General features: G+C 44.4%; 2 protein-coding genes across 2 annotated transcripts in view; one reads left to right on the top strand and one right to left on the bottom strand.

Moving 5' to 3' along the window:
- The window catches only part of ZNF425 (zinc finger protein 425), a 30,791-nt gene extending 18,964 nt beyond the window's left edge, over positions 1 to 11,827 (bottom strand). Inside the window, exons 1-2 of the mRNA XM_035699598.2 lie at positions 11,680 to 11,827; positions 714 to 823 (exon numbers count right to left, since the gene is read on the bottom strand). The gene's annotated coding sequence lies outside the window, so the exon portion shown is untranslated. The remainder of the gene's footprint in view (positions 1 to 713; positions 824 to 11,679) is intronic.
- Positions 11,828 to 11,917: 90 nt separating this feature from the next.
- The window catches only part of ZNF398 (zinc finger protein 398), a 37,713-nt gene continuing 36,291 nt past the window's right edge, over positions 11,918 to 13,339 (top strand). Inside the window, exon 1 of the mRNA XM_025453871.3 lies at positions 11,918 to 12,190. Within this exon, the coding sequence (XP_025309656.3) occupies positions 12,167 to 12,190 (24 nt within the window). The 5' untranslated portion in view covers positions 11,918 to 12,166. The remainder of the gene's footprint in view (positions 12,191 to 13,339) is intronic.

A 13,339-nucleotide genomic window follows, 5' to 3' on the forward strand; every position in this document is an offset into this window, starting at 1 on the left:
TGTGCTTATTCACACAGTGCTTGGCATGCAGTAAGCATTTAACATAAGTTAGCAATTGTTTTTATTACCTTCTTGAAAAGAAGCAAATAAAGGATGTCAAATCCCAGAACCAGGTGGAAAACTGCCTTTCTCATTTCACTGAGAAGCACCATAAAGAGAGAGAGAGAGAGAGAGAGAGAGAGAGAGAGAAAGCACTGTATACACTTAAACGAAAATATATATGACCAGTCCTTTTTAAATATGTGGTTAAGGGATCCCTGGGTGGCGCAGCGGTTTGGCGCCTGCCTTTGGCCCAGGGCGCGATCCTGGAGACCCGGGATCGAATCCCACATCAGGCTCCCGGTGCATGGAGCCTGCTTCTCCCTCTGCCTGTGTCTCTGCCTCCCTCTCTCTCTCTGTGTGACTATCATAAATAAAAAAAAAAAAAAATATGTGGTTAAGAGAAACCAAGATTCTGGGCAGCCCTGGTGGCGCAGAGGTTTAGTGCCGCCTGCAGCCTGGGGTGTGATCCTGGAAACCCAGGATCAAGTCCGCATAGGGCTTCCTGCATGGGGCCTGCTTCTCCCTCTGCCTGTGTCTCTGCCTCTCTCTCTCTCTCTCTCTCTCTGAATGAATAAATAAATAAATCTTAAAAAAAATAAAAAAGAGAAACCAAGATTCTGAAAAATCACACATACTCTCATATAAGGAGGGAGAATCTTACCTACACTTACCTATGCTACGCTAATGTTTCATTTCTACTTTTTTTCTCCAGGGGTTACTAAGCCAGGATCTGTTCAAGTTACTGGGATTCATTGTTCACTGTTCTTAGGTCCAGTAGGTGCTAGAAATAAGGAGATAGGTGTACATTAATTCCCAAAGAGAAAACACTCTAAGCTGCAGTTAAGACTGTAATGGTTACACTTATCAAGTTTGAAGTCTGATTTGCATCACTAAATAGAGGCAAATATTGCTGTTTTCTCCTTAATAAGCAGGAGACAAAATCTTGTTTTCCAAACAGGAATGAATGGGGGAGTCTATATTGAATGCAGGAATTTGGGGAGAATGTGGCAGTTTGGTCCCTGGTTGCACATTAACAGATCTCTGTCATAGTGTTTTGTTTGGAAACCATATTAGTTAGGCCTACCAGCTGTAATGGGCAAAAATGCATCACTTGGTAGTCAGATTACCTTTTCCTTTCTAAAGATCTGGCCCTCCTAATCTTACATCAAGGAAGCTTTTCCAGTTACAGTGAACATAAGAAAAAATAAGTTAATTCAAAGCTCTCTGCCTGTGACTGTTGGAGAAAATGTAATAATAATCCAGATAGAGAGTTCCTGAAAAAACTCCCTTAGAGGCATATATGAATTTGTAAAATGTGGATTTGAAAAAAGTGGTCATTGCAAGCCTTGGGAACTTGTTGTTGCTCATCATCTTATCGAATTAAATGACCTTTGTTGTCCTGGCTATATTTTTTGCTTTTGTGGTGTGAAAATTTCTATTTCTTGGACAGTGAAACTTGGAGAAATCCAGTGTGAAAGTCTCATTTTGGAAGTAATAGAGAGTGTTCCTTTGGGATTTGCAACCACCCAGACATGGTCAAAAGTTTCCTCTGATAAATCTCAAAACAGGCTCTACTGTGCCAATGCTGAGAAATTCCACAAGTGTGCCAATTTAGTAAGTACTTTGTGCTGTGAAAATGCCAGTGAACCGGGCAGGCCTGGTGGCGCAGCAGTTTAGCGCTGCCTGTAGCCCGGGGTTTGATCCTGGGGACCCTGGATCGAGTTCCATGTCAGGCTCCCTGCATGGATCCTGCTTCTCCCTCTGCCTGTGCCTCTGCCTCTCTCTCTCTCTTGCTCTCTCTCTCTCTGTCTCTGTCTCTATGAATAAATAAATAAAATCTTTAAAAAAATAAAAAAGAAAGAAAAAAGAAAATGCCAGTGAACCAAAAGTATCTTAAAAATGATACAAAATGCTTCCAAAGCCAGGCTGAAGTTTTGAGGCATTATTGTTTCCTTCATGAAGATTTCTTCAAAAAATGTGAAGGATTTAAAAAAAAAAAAAAAAAAAAAAAAAAAAAACAGAGAGAGGAGAGCCTTTCTAAGCAAGATGCCAAAACCAAAAGTCATAAAACACTGAACATGTTCACATAAAAATTTTAAATTTCTATTTGGCAAGATGCTAAATGGCAGATATTCTTTCTAGGTAAAGTATATATTATGTGAAAAACAAGTGTTTAATTTATATACTATATAAAGAGCTCATGCAACTTAAAAATATCAACAACTCAGTGGAAGGGAAAATGGTGGTGGAGTAGGAGGACTCTAGGCTCTTCTCATAACACCAATACAACTAGATAACTATCAAATCATCCCAAATACACCAGGAATTGATCTGAAGACAGAACAAATTCCACAACTGAAAGTAGAGAAGAGACCAAATAGAAGATAGGAAAAGAGTTGTAACTTGGGATAAGAAACGGATCCTGGGGGATGCCTGGGTGGCTCAGGGTTTTGGCCCCTGCCTTTGGCTGGGGGCGTGATCCTGGAGTCCAAGGATTGAGTCCCACATCGGGCTCCCTGCATGGAGCTAGCTTCTCCCTCTGCCTGTGTCTCTCCCTCTCTCTCTCGCTCTCTATCTCTCATGAATAAATAAATAAAATCTAAAAAGAAAAAAAAAAAGAAATGGATCCTGGGTGCTGCAATTAGGAGACAGCTGCACACTTGGAGAAGCACAAGAGACAAACTAGCACACAGGGAAGTATATAGAGAAAATGAATCCACATAGCAATTGGCTTGGAAAGTGAGAGGGGATTAAAGCCTGGGATTTTGGGGTGCCTAAGTGGCTCAGTTGGTTAAGTATATTCAGCTCAGGTCATGATCCCAGAGTTCTGGGATCAAGCCCTGCATTGGGCTCCCTGCCCAGTGGGGAATCTGTTCTTCTCCCTCTGCTCCTCCCCCTGGTTGTATTCTCCTTCTCTCTCAAATAAAATAATTAAAAAAAAAAAAAAAGCCTGAAGTTTTAAAGATCAGCATGCTTGGCTGTGGGAGAGCTTGGAGGACATTAGGGCTGCTTTTGGAGAGAAGTCGGGGTAAACAGCCCACAGACATACAGAATGGAAACAGCAATATGAAGAGTGGATGGGGCACACAGTGGGGATGTTAGTTACTCATCTCAGAGCATGCCCCAAAGAGGCAGCATTCTCAAGAGACCCCTCCAGGAACAAAGAAACTGTCAGGAGCCATTTCCCTCCACTGGCCGTCATTACATATAAACATAGGGCCAACACTCACTACTTAACTTGCTTATACCAAACCCTGACCCTCCAAACTCTGGTGGAACCACTCCTCCCAGTTCCAGTGCTGTGGGCCCGCTGAGGCAGCCCAAACCTCTGCCAACACCGAGTCTCACAACCAGGAGTTTTACAAGGCCTTAGTTCTGGTGGTGGTACAACGAGTCTCAATTCACAAGCACATCTAGTGCAAAACATGCCACATTCAGGCCAAGGACCAAATCTTGCTTATGACAGGCAGAAAGAACCTCTACAGATGACTGTCCTGAAGGATAGAGTGGCTAGGACACAACAGGAGAGAGTACACAGAACCCTTTGGAGGTGCTCCCAGAAGTGCCAGGCCCCAGAGAACAGACAACACTACAAAGTAGGGCACTCCAGGACCTTTTCTTCATAAGAAATTACCCTTAAGAATAGGAGACATGGGCAGCCCCAGTGGCTCAGGGGTTTAGTGCCAACTTCAGTCCAGGGTGTGATCCTGGAGACCCAAGCCACGAGTCCCGCCTCAGGCTCCCTGCATGGAGCCTGCTTCTCCCTCTGCCTGTGTCTCTGCTTCTCTCTCTGTGTCTCTATTAATAAATAAATAAAATCTTTAAAAAAAATAAATAAAAATAAAAAATAAAAAAATAAAACAAAGACTATAGGGGTGCCTGTGCAGCTCAGTTAGTTAAGCATCCAACTCTGGATATTAGCTCAGGTCTTTTTTTTTTTTTAATTTTTACTTATTTATGATAGTAACAGAGAGAGAGAGAGAGAGGCAGAGACACAGGCAGAGGGAGAAGCAGGCTCCATGCACTGGGAGCCCGACGTGGGATTCGATCCTGGGTCTCCAGGATTGCGCCCTGGGCCAAAGGCAGGCACCAAACCGCTGCACCACCCAGGGATCCCTAGCTCAGGTCTTGATCTCACAGTTCTAAGTTCAGGCCTTGTGTTGAGCTCCACACTGTGCATGGAACCTATTTTAAATATAAAAGTAAATAAATAAATAAGTAAACAACAAAACAAAAACTACAACAAGAGACAAAGGACACTATACAATAATGAAGGGGACAATCCAATAAGAAGATATAACAATTGTAAATATTTATGCACCAACTTGGGAGCACTGAAATACATAAAAGTTAGTAAACAAAAATAAATAAATAAATAAATAAATAAAATAAAAGTTAGTAAACATAAAGGAACTGATCGAAAATAATATAGTAATAGTAGGGGACTTTATACCCCATTTATATCAATGGACAGATCATCTAAACAGAAAATCAACAAGGAAACAATGGCTTTGAATGACACAATGGACCAGATGTTTAAAACAGATGTATTCAGGGATCCCTGGGTGGCGCAGCGGTTTGGTGCCTGCCTTTGGCCCAGGGCAGGATCCTGGAGACCCAGGATCGAATCCCACATCGGGCTCCCGGTGCATGGAGCCTGCTTCTCCCTCTGCCTGTGTCTCTGCCTCTCTCTCTTTCTCTCTCTGTGACTATCATAAATAAATAAATAAATAAATAATTAATTAAAAAAAAAAACAGATGTATTCAGAATATTCCATCCAAAAAAAGAATACACATTCTTTTCAGGTGCAAATGGAACATTCTCCAAATAGATCATATATTAGGCTATCAATCATGCCCCAATAAATTAAAGAAAGATCAAAGTCATACCATGCATCTTTTCTGACCACAATGCTATGAAACTAGAAGTCAACTATAAGAAAAAATTGGGAAAGACCAATAGATGGTGGTTAAATAATATGCTAGGGGCAGCCTGGGTGGCTTGTGAGTTAGTGCCGCCTTCAGCCCAAGGCATGATCCTGGAGTCTCGGGATCGAGTCCCACGTCGGGCTCCCTGCATAGAGCCTGCTTCTCACGCTGCCTGTGTCTCTGCCTCTCTATCAGTGTCTCTCATGAATAAATAAATAAAATATTTTATAAATAAATAAATAAATAATATGCTATTAAATAATAAATGAGTCAAGCAGGTAATAAAAGAAGAAATTTTTTTAAAGTACATGGAAACAAATGAAAATGAAAACAGAATGGTTCAAAAACCTCTGGGATGCACCAAAAGCAGTGCTAAGAAGGAAATTTATAGCAATACAGGCCTCCCTCAAGAAGAAAAATCTCGGGATCCCTGGGTGGCACAGTGGTTTAGCGCCTGCCTTTGGCCCAGGGCGCGATCCTGGAGACATGGGATCGAATCCCACGTCGGGCTCCCGGTGCATGGAGCCTGCTTCTCCCTCTGCCTATGTCTCTGCCTCTCTTTCTCTCTCTCTCTCTATGTGTGACTATCATAAATAAATAAAAATTTAAAAAAAGAGAGGAAAAATTTCAAATAAACTAACCTAAAGGAGCTAGAAAAAGAACACTAAAACCTAAAACTAACAGAAGTAAGGAAATAATAAAGATTAGAGCACAAATAAATGGTATAAAAACAACAACAAAAACAATAGAGCAGATCAATGAAATCAGGAGCTGGTTCTTTGAAAAAGTCAAAAAAATTGATAAACCTCTAGTCAGACTTATCAAGAAAAAAAGAAAAAAGAGTTAAATAAAATCACAAATAAGAAGAGAAATAATGACCAATACCAGAGAAATGCAAACAATCATTACAAGAATAGTATGAAAAACTATATGCCAGGCAGCCCCGGTGGCTTAGTGGTTTAGTGCCACCTTCAGCCCAGGGCGTGATCCTGGAGACCCAGGATCAAGTCCGAAGTTGGGCTCCCTGCATGGAGCCTGCTTCTCCCTCTGCCTGTGTCTCTGCCCCTCTCTCTCTATGTGTGTCTCATGAATAAATAAATAAGACCTAAAAAAAAAAAAAAAAGAAAGAAAGAAAAGCTAGAGGCATCACAATTCCATACTTCAAATTATATTACAAAACTGGAGTAATCAAAACAGTATGGCATTGGCACAAAAATAGACACATAGATCAATAGAACAGAATAGAAAACCCAGAAATAAACCCACAATTATATGGCCAATTAATCTTTGACAAAGCAGGAATAAATATCCCACAGGAAAAAGACAGTCTCTTCAAAAATGATGTTGGGAAAACTAGACAGCAACATGCGAAAGAATATAACTGGGCCATTTTCTTACACCATACACAAAAATAAATTCAAAATGGATTAAAGAAAAAAAAATGGATTAAAGACCTACATGTTATACCTGAAGCCACAAAAATCCTGGAAAAGAGCACAAGCAGTAATTTTCTGATATCACCCATTCAAAAATAGATATTGGGAAAAAATATTAGGACTATATCAAAATAAAAAGATTCCACACAGAAGGAAAGCAATCAACAAAACCAAAAGGCAGCCTACTGAATGGGAGAAGAGATTTGCAAATGATATTTCAAATAAATGGTTAGTATCCAAAATATATAAAGAACCTATAAAACTCAACACCCAAAAACACAAAGCAAATAATTCAATTAAAAATGCTCAGAAGACATGCACAGACATCTCTCCAAAAAAGACACACAGGCCAACAGACAAATGAAAAGATGCTCATCATCACTCATCATCAGGGAAATGCAAATCAAAACCACAATAAGATATCGCTTCACACCAGTAAGAATGGCTAAAATAAAAAACACAAGATGGTCACCAGGGTGGCTTAGTCCATTAAGTATCTGCCTTCGGCTCAGATCATGATCCTGACATTGTGGGATCAAGCACACATCAGGCTCCCTGCTCAGTGGGAAGTCTGCTTCTCCCTCTGCCCTCTGCCTGCAGCTTCCCTGCTTGTACTGTCTCTGTCAAATAAATAAATATTAAAAAGAAAAAAAAGCAGATGTTAATATAACTACCTCAAAATTCCACAAAGACAAACTCATGTACATTATAATAAATAGGGAAGGGGTTATAAGGGAAAGGAGGGAAAATGAGCAGGAAAAATTAGAGAGGGTGACAAGACATGAGACACCTGACTCTGGGAAACGAACAAGGGGCAGTGGAAGGGGAGGCAGGCAGGGGGATGGGGTGACTGGGTGATGGGCACTGAGGTGGGCACTTGATGGGATGAGCACTGGATGTTATACTATATGTTGGCAAATTGAACTTCAATAAAAAAATATTTTAAAAATTCGGGGATTTACCCCAAAGATTCAGATGCCATGAAACGCCAGGACACCTGCACCCCGATGTTTCTAGCAGCAATGTCCACAATAGCCACACTGTGGAAGGAGCCTCGGTGTCCATCGAAAGATGAATGGGGATCCCTGGGTGGCGCAGCGGTTTGGCGCCTGCCTTTGGCCCAGGGCGCGATCCTGGAGACCCGGGATCGAATCCCACATCGGGCTCCCGGTGCATGGAGCCTGCTTCTCCCTCTGCCTGTGTCTCTGCCTCTCTCTCTCTCTGTGACTATCATGAATAAATAAATCTTAAAAAAAAAAAAAAAAAAGAAAGAAAGATGAATGGATAAAGAAGATGTGGTCTCTGTATACAATGGAATATTCCTCAGCCATTAGAAACGACAAATACCCACCATTTGCTTCAACGTGGATGGACCTGGAGGGTATTATGCTGAGTGAAGTAAGTCAATCGGAGAAGGACAAACATTATGTGTTCTCATTCATTTGGGGAATATAAATAATAGTGAAAGGGAATATAAGGGAAGGGAGAAGAAATGTGTGGGAAATATCAGAAAGGGAGATAGAACATAAAGACTCCTAACTCTGGGAAACGAACTAGGGGTGGTGGAAGGGGAGGAGGGCGGGGGTGGGGGTGAATGGGTGGGTGATGGGCACTGAGGGGGGCACTTGACGGGATGAGCACTGGGTGTTATTCTGTATGTTGGTAAATTGAACACCAATAAAAAATAAATTTATTTTTAAAATAAATTTAAAAAACTCATGTACAACACATATATGATAAATCATCTTTGAATCATGACTCAAAATATAGAGACAGCATAAAAAAAAAGAACATTTAGATAACATGAGACATCCAAAATACATTTTTTTTCTCTCTAAACAATGAACTTTTCCGGGATTCCTGGGTGGCTCAGTGGTTTGGCACCTGCCTTCGGCCCGGGATATAATCCTGGAGTCCCGGCATCAAGTCCCGGAATCGAGTCCCACATCAGGCTTCCTACATGGAGCCTGCTTCTCCCTCTGCCTGTGTTTCTGCCTCTCTCTCTCTCTCTCTCTCTTTCATGAATAAATAAATAAAATCCTTTTTAAAAAGGTATTATTAAAAAAAAAAAACAATGAGCTTTTCAAGAATTCTTTTTACAAAACTACCTCATGGTTTGGTATCTATGAAAGCTAATGCTTTTTAAAGCTTTTAGAAATAATTGCAATAGATTATCTTCCACCATTTCAGTAGTGGAAGAGAAAGGATTTTTGAAATTTGCCAAAGCTATGGATTCTATTTTTTTGTTGCTGATGGTAGCAAAGCAAGGATTATTGAATGATAGTGAAGCAAAGTTTATTGAGTGATAGTACAAAGTTCCCAAAGAGGGAGGAAAGCCGACAGGGTTGCCCTAAGCTATGGATTCTAAATATTGATTTATTTAAGAAAACATTCCCAAAATCTTTTTCCTGGTTTATATTTTGTTATGCACAAAAAGGTTTATGAAAATGTTAAATGTATTCCCGAAGTATACGGTGTGACATTTGGACACAAGATTGGAACAATTAACCTTGATTTTTTAGGTGTAACAATACAGAAGATAACCTTCCTTACTTGATGAAAGATTCTTGTGTCTCACACAGTGAATCTGACCATGAGAAATATTTATGGAATATAAAATCAGTAGACAAAGGCACAAAATTATCATTGACTATACAACAAATATGGTAAAGGCTATGAGCACAAACATATTGTAGTTTGTTTACATCCTTCAGTTTTATATTTGGAAAATGGCTATAGATTTAAAAGTTGTAATAATGGGGCTCCTAGGTGGGTCAGTCAGTTAAGCATCTACCTTCCACTCAAGTCCTGATCTCAAGATTCTGGGATGGAGCTCTGCACCGAGCAGGAAGCCTGCTTCTCCCTCTCCTGCTCCCCCTGCTTGTGCTCTCTCTCACTCTCTCTGTCAAATAAGTAAAACCTTTTTTAAAAAGTTGTAATAAAAAATGACGGGCTGCAAGCAGAAAGGTTGTAGACTACTTCCATAATTTTTCTACAGCCAATGTCAAATTATACAATACACAAGAGATTGTGAAATTGCCACATGCATATATATATATACAAGATATTTAAACAAGGTGGAAAGTAGCTATTATATCTCTCAAAGGTTGATCGATAAGGCCTTAATTTTGTATTTCTCAGAGAACGTTACCAACATAACAAGACCTGTTAATAACCAATAGCTGGTTACATAGAAAGCGGTTTGTTTATTGGAACTTGCTGAATAAATTGATGTGCCTTAAGAGTGTAAGTATTGGGACGCCTGGGTGGCTCAGTGGTTGAGCGTCTGCGTTTGGCTCAGGGCAAGATCCCGGAGTCCCACATCCGGCTCCCCGCATGGAGCCTGCTTCTCCCTCTGCCTGTGTCTCGGCCTCTCTCTCTCTCTCTCTGTGTGTGTCTCTCATGAATAAATAAATAAAGTCTTTAAAAAATGCAGGCTCCACTGGGTGTTATTCTATATGTTGGCAAATTGAACACCAATAAAAAATAAATTTATTATTAAAAATAAAAAATAATAATAAAGCTAAGAATTTGCTTTAAAAAAAAAATGCAGGCTCCATGCGGGGAGCCCAACGTGGGACTGGATCCCGGGTCTCCAGGATCAGGCCCTGGACTGAAGATGGCGCTAAACTGCTGAGCCAGGGGGCTGTCCAATAAAATATTTTTTTAAAAAAAGAGTGTGTTTCCTGCAAGACTATTCCTGCTGAAAACATCTTCCTTCATTCTACTCCAGGGAAGAGCTGAAATTGGTGTGCATACAAGGAAAGCTAAGATACAGATGGAAACTTTGGTTACTTTCTTAACTTGAAAAGTAAATTTAAATTGCTTCAGTGTTGTATTTCTAGATCCAAACTTTAAGGACAAATTTTTCTCTAGTGATTGTGTATCAAGAACAGAATATTAGAATTTAAAAATACAAATACAACCATCTTAAATCTGCTTCTGAAAATATCATGTATCTTCTCGAAAGTACACAAAACTTCAGTGGATGAAATTGTTTCAATGGAATCTTGTCATGGCCTAAGAAGTTATCAAGGTCAAGAATTAAAAAGGGGGGCAGCCCTGGTGGCCCAGTGGTTTGGTGCCGCCTGCAGCCTGGGGTGTGATCCTGGAGACCCGGGATCAAGTCCCACATCAGGCTCCTGCATGGAGCCTGCTTCTCCCTCTCCCTGTGTCTCTGCCTCTCTCTCTCTGTGTCTATAAATAAATAAAATCTTAAAAAAAAAAAAGAATTAAAAAGGAACAAAGTATCATAATAATTTCCTATTAGAGGAAGAAACACAATAAATTGGTGGCAGCACTACCATATCATGCCAGCAGAAGTAGCCTTAATACCATGAAGCTCAGTTGAAAATATTTTATTTATTTTATTTTTTTGAAAATATTTTATTTCGTAATGCAAATGAGCCGGTTTAATGGCCTTAAAAGCCTCCAGCAGTCGCCAGAGTTGAGACATCACTGTTCCTGTCTTAGAAGGTCAAACTTTAATATTTTAACTACCGCGTTTTTAATAATAAAATCATAGAAATGAATTTGCTTTCTAAGAAGGTTTGTGGGTTTGTTTTTTTCTTTTCTTTCTACAAGTTCATTATGTTATGGTAACATTCGCATTTAGAAAATAGCAATTTTTAACTAGCACACTTTCATCATTTGGCCAAAATATATTTTCAGGCTGACTTCAAACTACAGGTATAGCTGGCAGTCTAAAATAAGAAACAGCTTGCGTGCTCAGAGCAGGTGCCCCTCCAGGATGGTTCTCATACTTTTGTGATTTGTTACTTTGGCTGTGATGGACGTGGACTTGATTCACTCGTTGAAGTACAGGCTTGGGAGGATTTCCACTCCTGCTGAGCACGTCTGAAAGGAGGACTGTGCTAGAAACTCAGGGTTATGTGGTTATCGTAGCTGCAAGGACACACTGGTGTTGTCAACCCGAAACACGCAACCTCCAGAGGTAACTTAACGCTCGCCCGGCTCGCTCTCTCCTGCGCACTAGCACAGACCCAGCAAGCCACAACCGCAATAATCCGAGGGGTGAAGACGACTGTCGATTTAAGTTTTGGTCCCAACCGGGCCAGGCGGGGTCTTCACCTCGCTAGCCACATTTGCTACTTCTGCAAAAGACGAACGTCTCTCCATCACAGACTGGGCCCTTCGGCACCACGCGCCAGCCCTCCCCCGCCGCTTGAGCACTCGCACTCCGCCCATTGCCCCCTTTCCAAGCCGGGCGCCCTCCCGCCGGAGCGCCTCCCTTCGGGCGGTGGCCGCTCACCGGGCCTTCAGGAAGAAACGCGCTCCCCCAGAAAGAGCCCGGGTTGGGGGCTGGGCCCCAAGCCCTTTTCCGCTCCAGGCGGAGGGCGGGGGCGGGGGCGGGTAGGTGACCGAACAGCCCTCGGGCGCTGCGCAACCACCGCCGGGGCGGAAGCGGCCGCCGGGCCGGCAGGGGGCGCGCTGCGGCGGCGGCGGCGGCGGGCGGGCCTGCGGGGCGTCTAGGCCGGAGCCGTTCCCAGGGCGCGCTCGGTGCCCATACAGCGCCAGCTGAGGGGCCGCTGCGGGCCGCGCGCCGCTAAGCCTGCCCGCCCCCGGGTTCCACCGGCCGCCGCCGTGCCTCCGCTGCGTCCCCGCGCCCCGAGCAGCCGCGCGAGCCCGGGCGGGGAAGGCAGGGCCGAGAGGCGGGGGTCGGCCTGCGTGGGGCCGCGCGGCGGCAGCGGCGACGACTCCAGCGACTCCGGAGACTCCGGGCGGGACCGCGCGGGGCCATGGCCGAGGCGGCCCCGGCTCCGGTAAGGGCGGCCCTGGTGCCGAGCGCTGCGAGCCCGGGACCGGCGGGGCGCCTAGGGCGCTGCGCCGCGGACCCGCAGGGCCCCGGAGCACCGGCGCTGCCGGGGTCCCGCCGACCGGGAGGAGCGCGAGGCTCCGGGGGGGACGCGGACGCCGAGCTCGCGGCTGGGAGGGCGCGCCCCCTCCCCCATCGCCAAGTCCCCGCGCCGCGGGTGCGAGGCCCAGGGCGCCCGCTCCCCGTTTGGACGTGTGGGGCGGAGAGCGCGTGTTCCGCTCATCAAAGAGGAGTGAGTGCAGAGGGGCTCCTGGCGCCGGGGGTCGGCCCCCCTACGGCCGCGGCCCGGGCCAGACGCTCGGTCTGGTGCTTGCCTCGGCCAGACTCGGCGCGGAGTCCCGGCGGAACGTCCCGGTGGGTGCGCTGCACCTGAGCCTCGCGCAGCCGCAGATGCCGCCGGCGGGAGGAGGGCCTGCGGGAGCGCAGGCACCGCCGGCGCCCGGGGTCTGACGGTGCCCGCCAGGCCGGAGGCCGCTGTGACCGAGCGGCGCGGGTTCCGAGGGTGGGAGCAGCTTCCGAGTGTTTATTCATGCCGCGGCTGTTTCCCGCAGGCCCGCAGCCTGCCAGGCGGTCTCCCAGCTGCTGGGGCCGCACAGACGCCCGAGAGAGGCCCTGCGCACGGGAGCCACGGAGCATGCCGTGGGATTGTCAGCTAGGAAGGAAGCCTTTGGTCACCCCAAGGAGAGCCGCTTCAGGGGGTCAGGGGCCCGAATGGGCAGTTGAGGAGTGCCTGGAATGAGAAGGAAGGGAAAAGAGGGAACAGTAGCAGTGCGGTGAGTAGAGCAGAGGGGAACACCGCCTCTGCCCTGGGACCTATTTTCCTTTTTTTCCGATTTTAATATGGTAGAGATGATCACGTCTCTATGCCAACCTTATCTAAGAAATATGATGGAAACTACAAATAGAACTTTAAATTTTCTAGTAGTCACATTCGAAAAGGAATTGTTGGAATTAGTCTTAATGAATTTTATTTAACCCAATGGTTACAAAATATTTCAGTGGGTAACCAATATGAAGAACTTAATAAATTTTACATTTTCCCCCATACTAAGTGTGCAAAATCTGGTGTGTACTTTATTCTAACTGCACATCCCAA

Source organism: Canis lupus, chromosome 16, assembly GCF_003254725.2.
Source record: "Canis lupus dingo isolate Sandy chromosome 16, ASM325472v2, whole genome shotgun sequence".
Taxonomy (NCBI): Eukaryota; Metazoa; Chordata; class Mammalia; order Carnivora; family Canidae; genus Canis; species Canis lupus.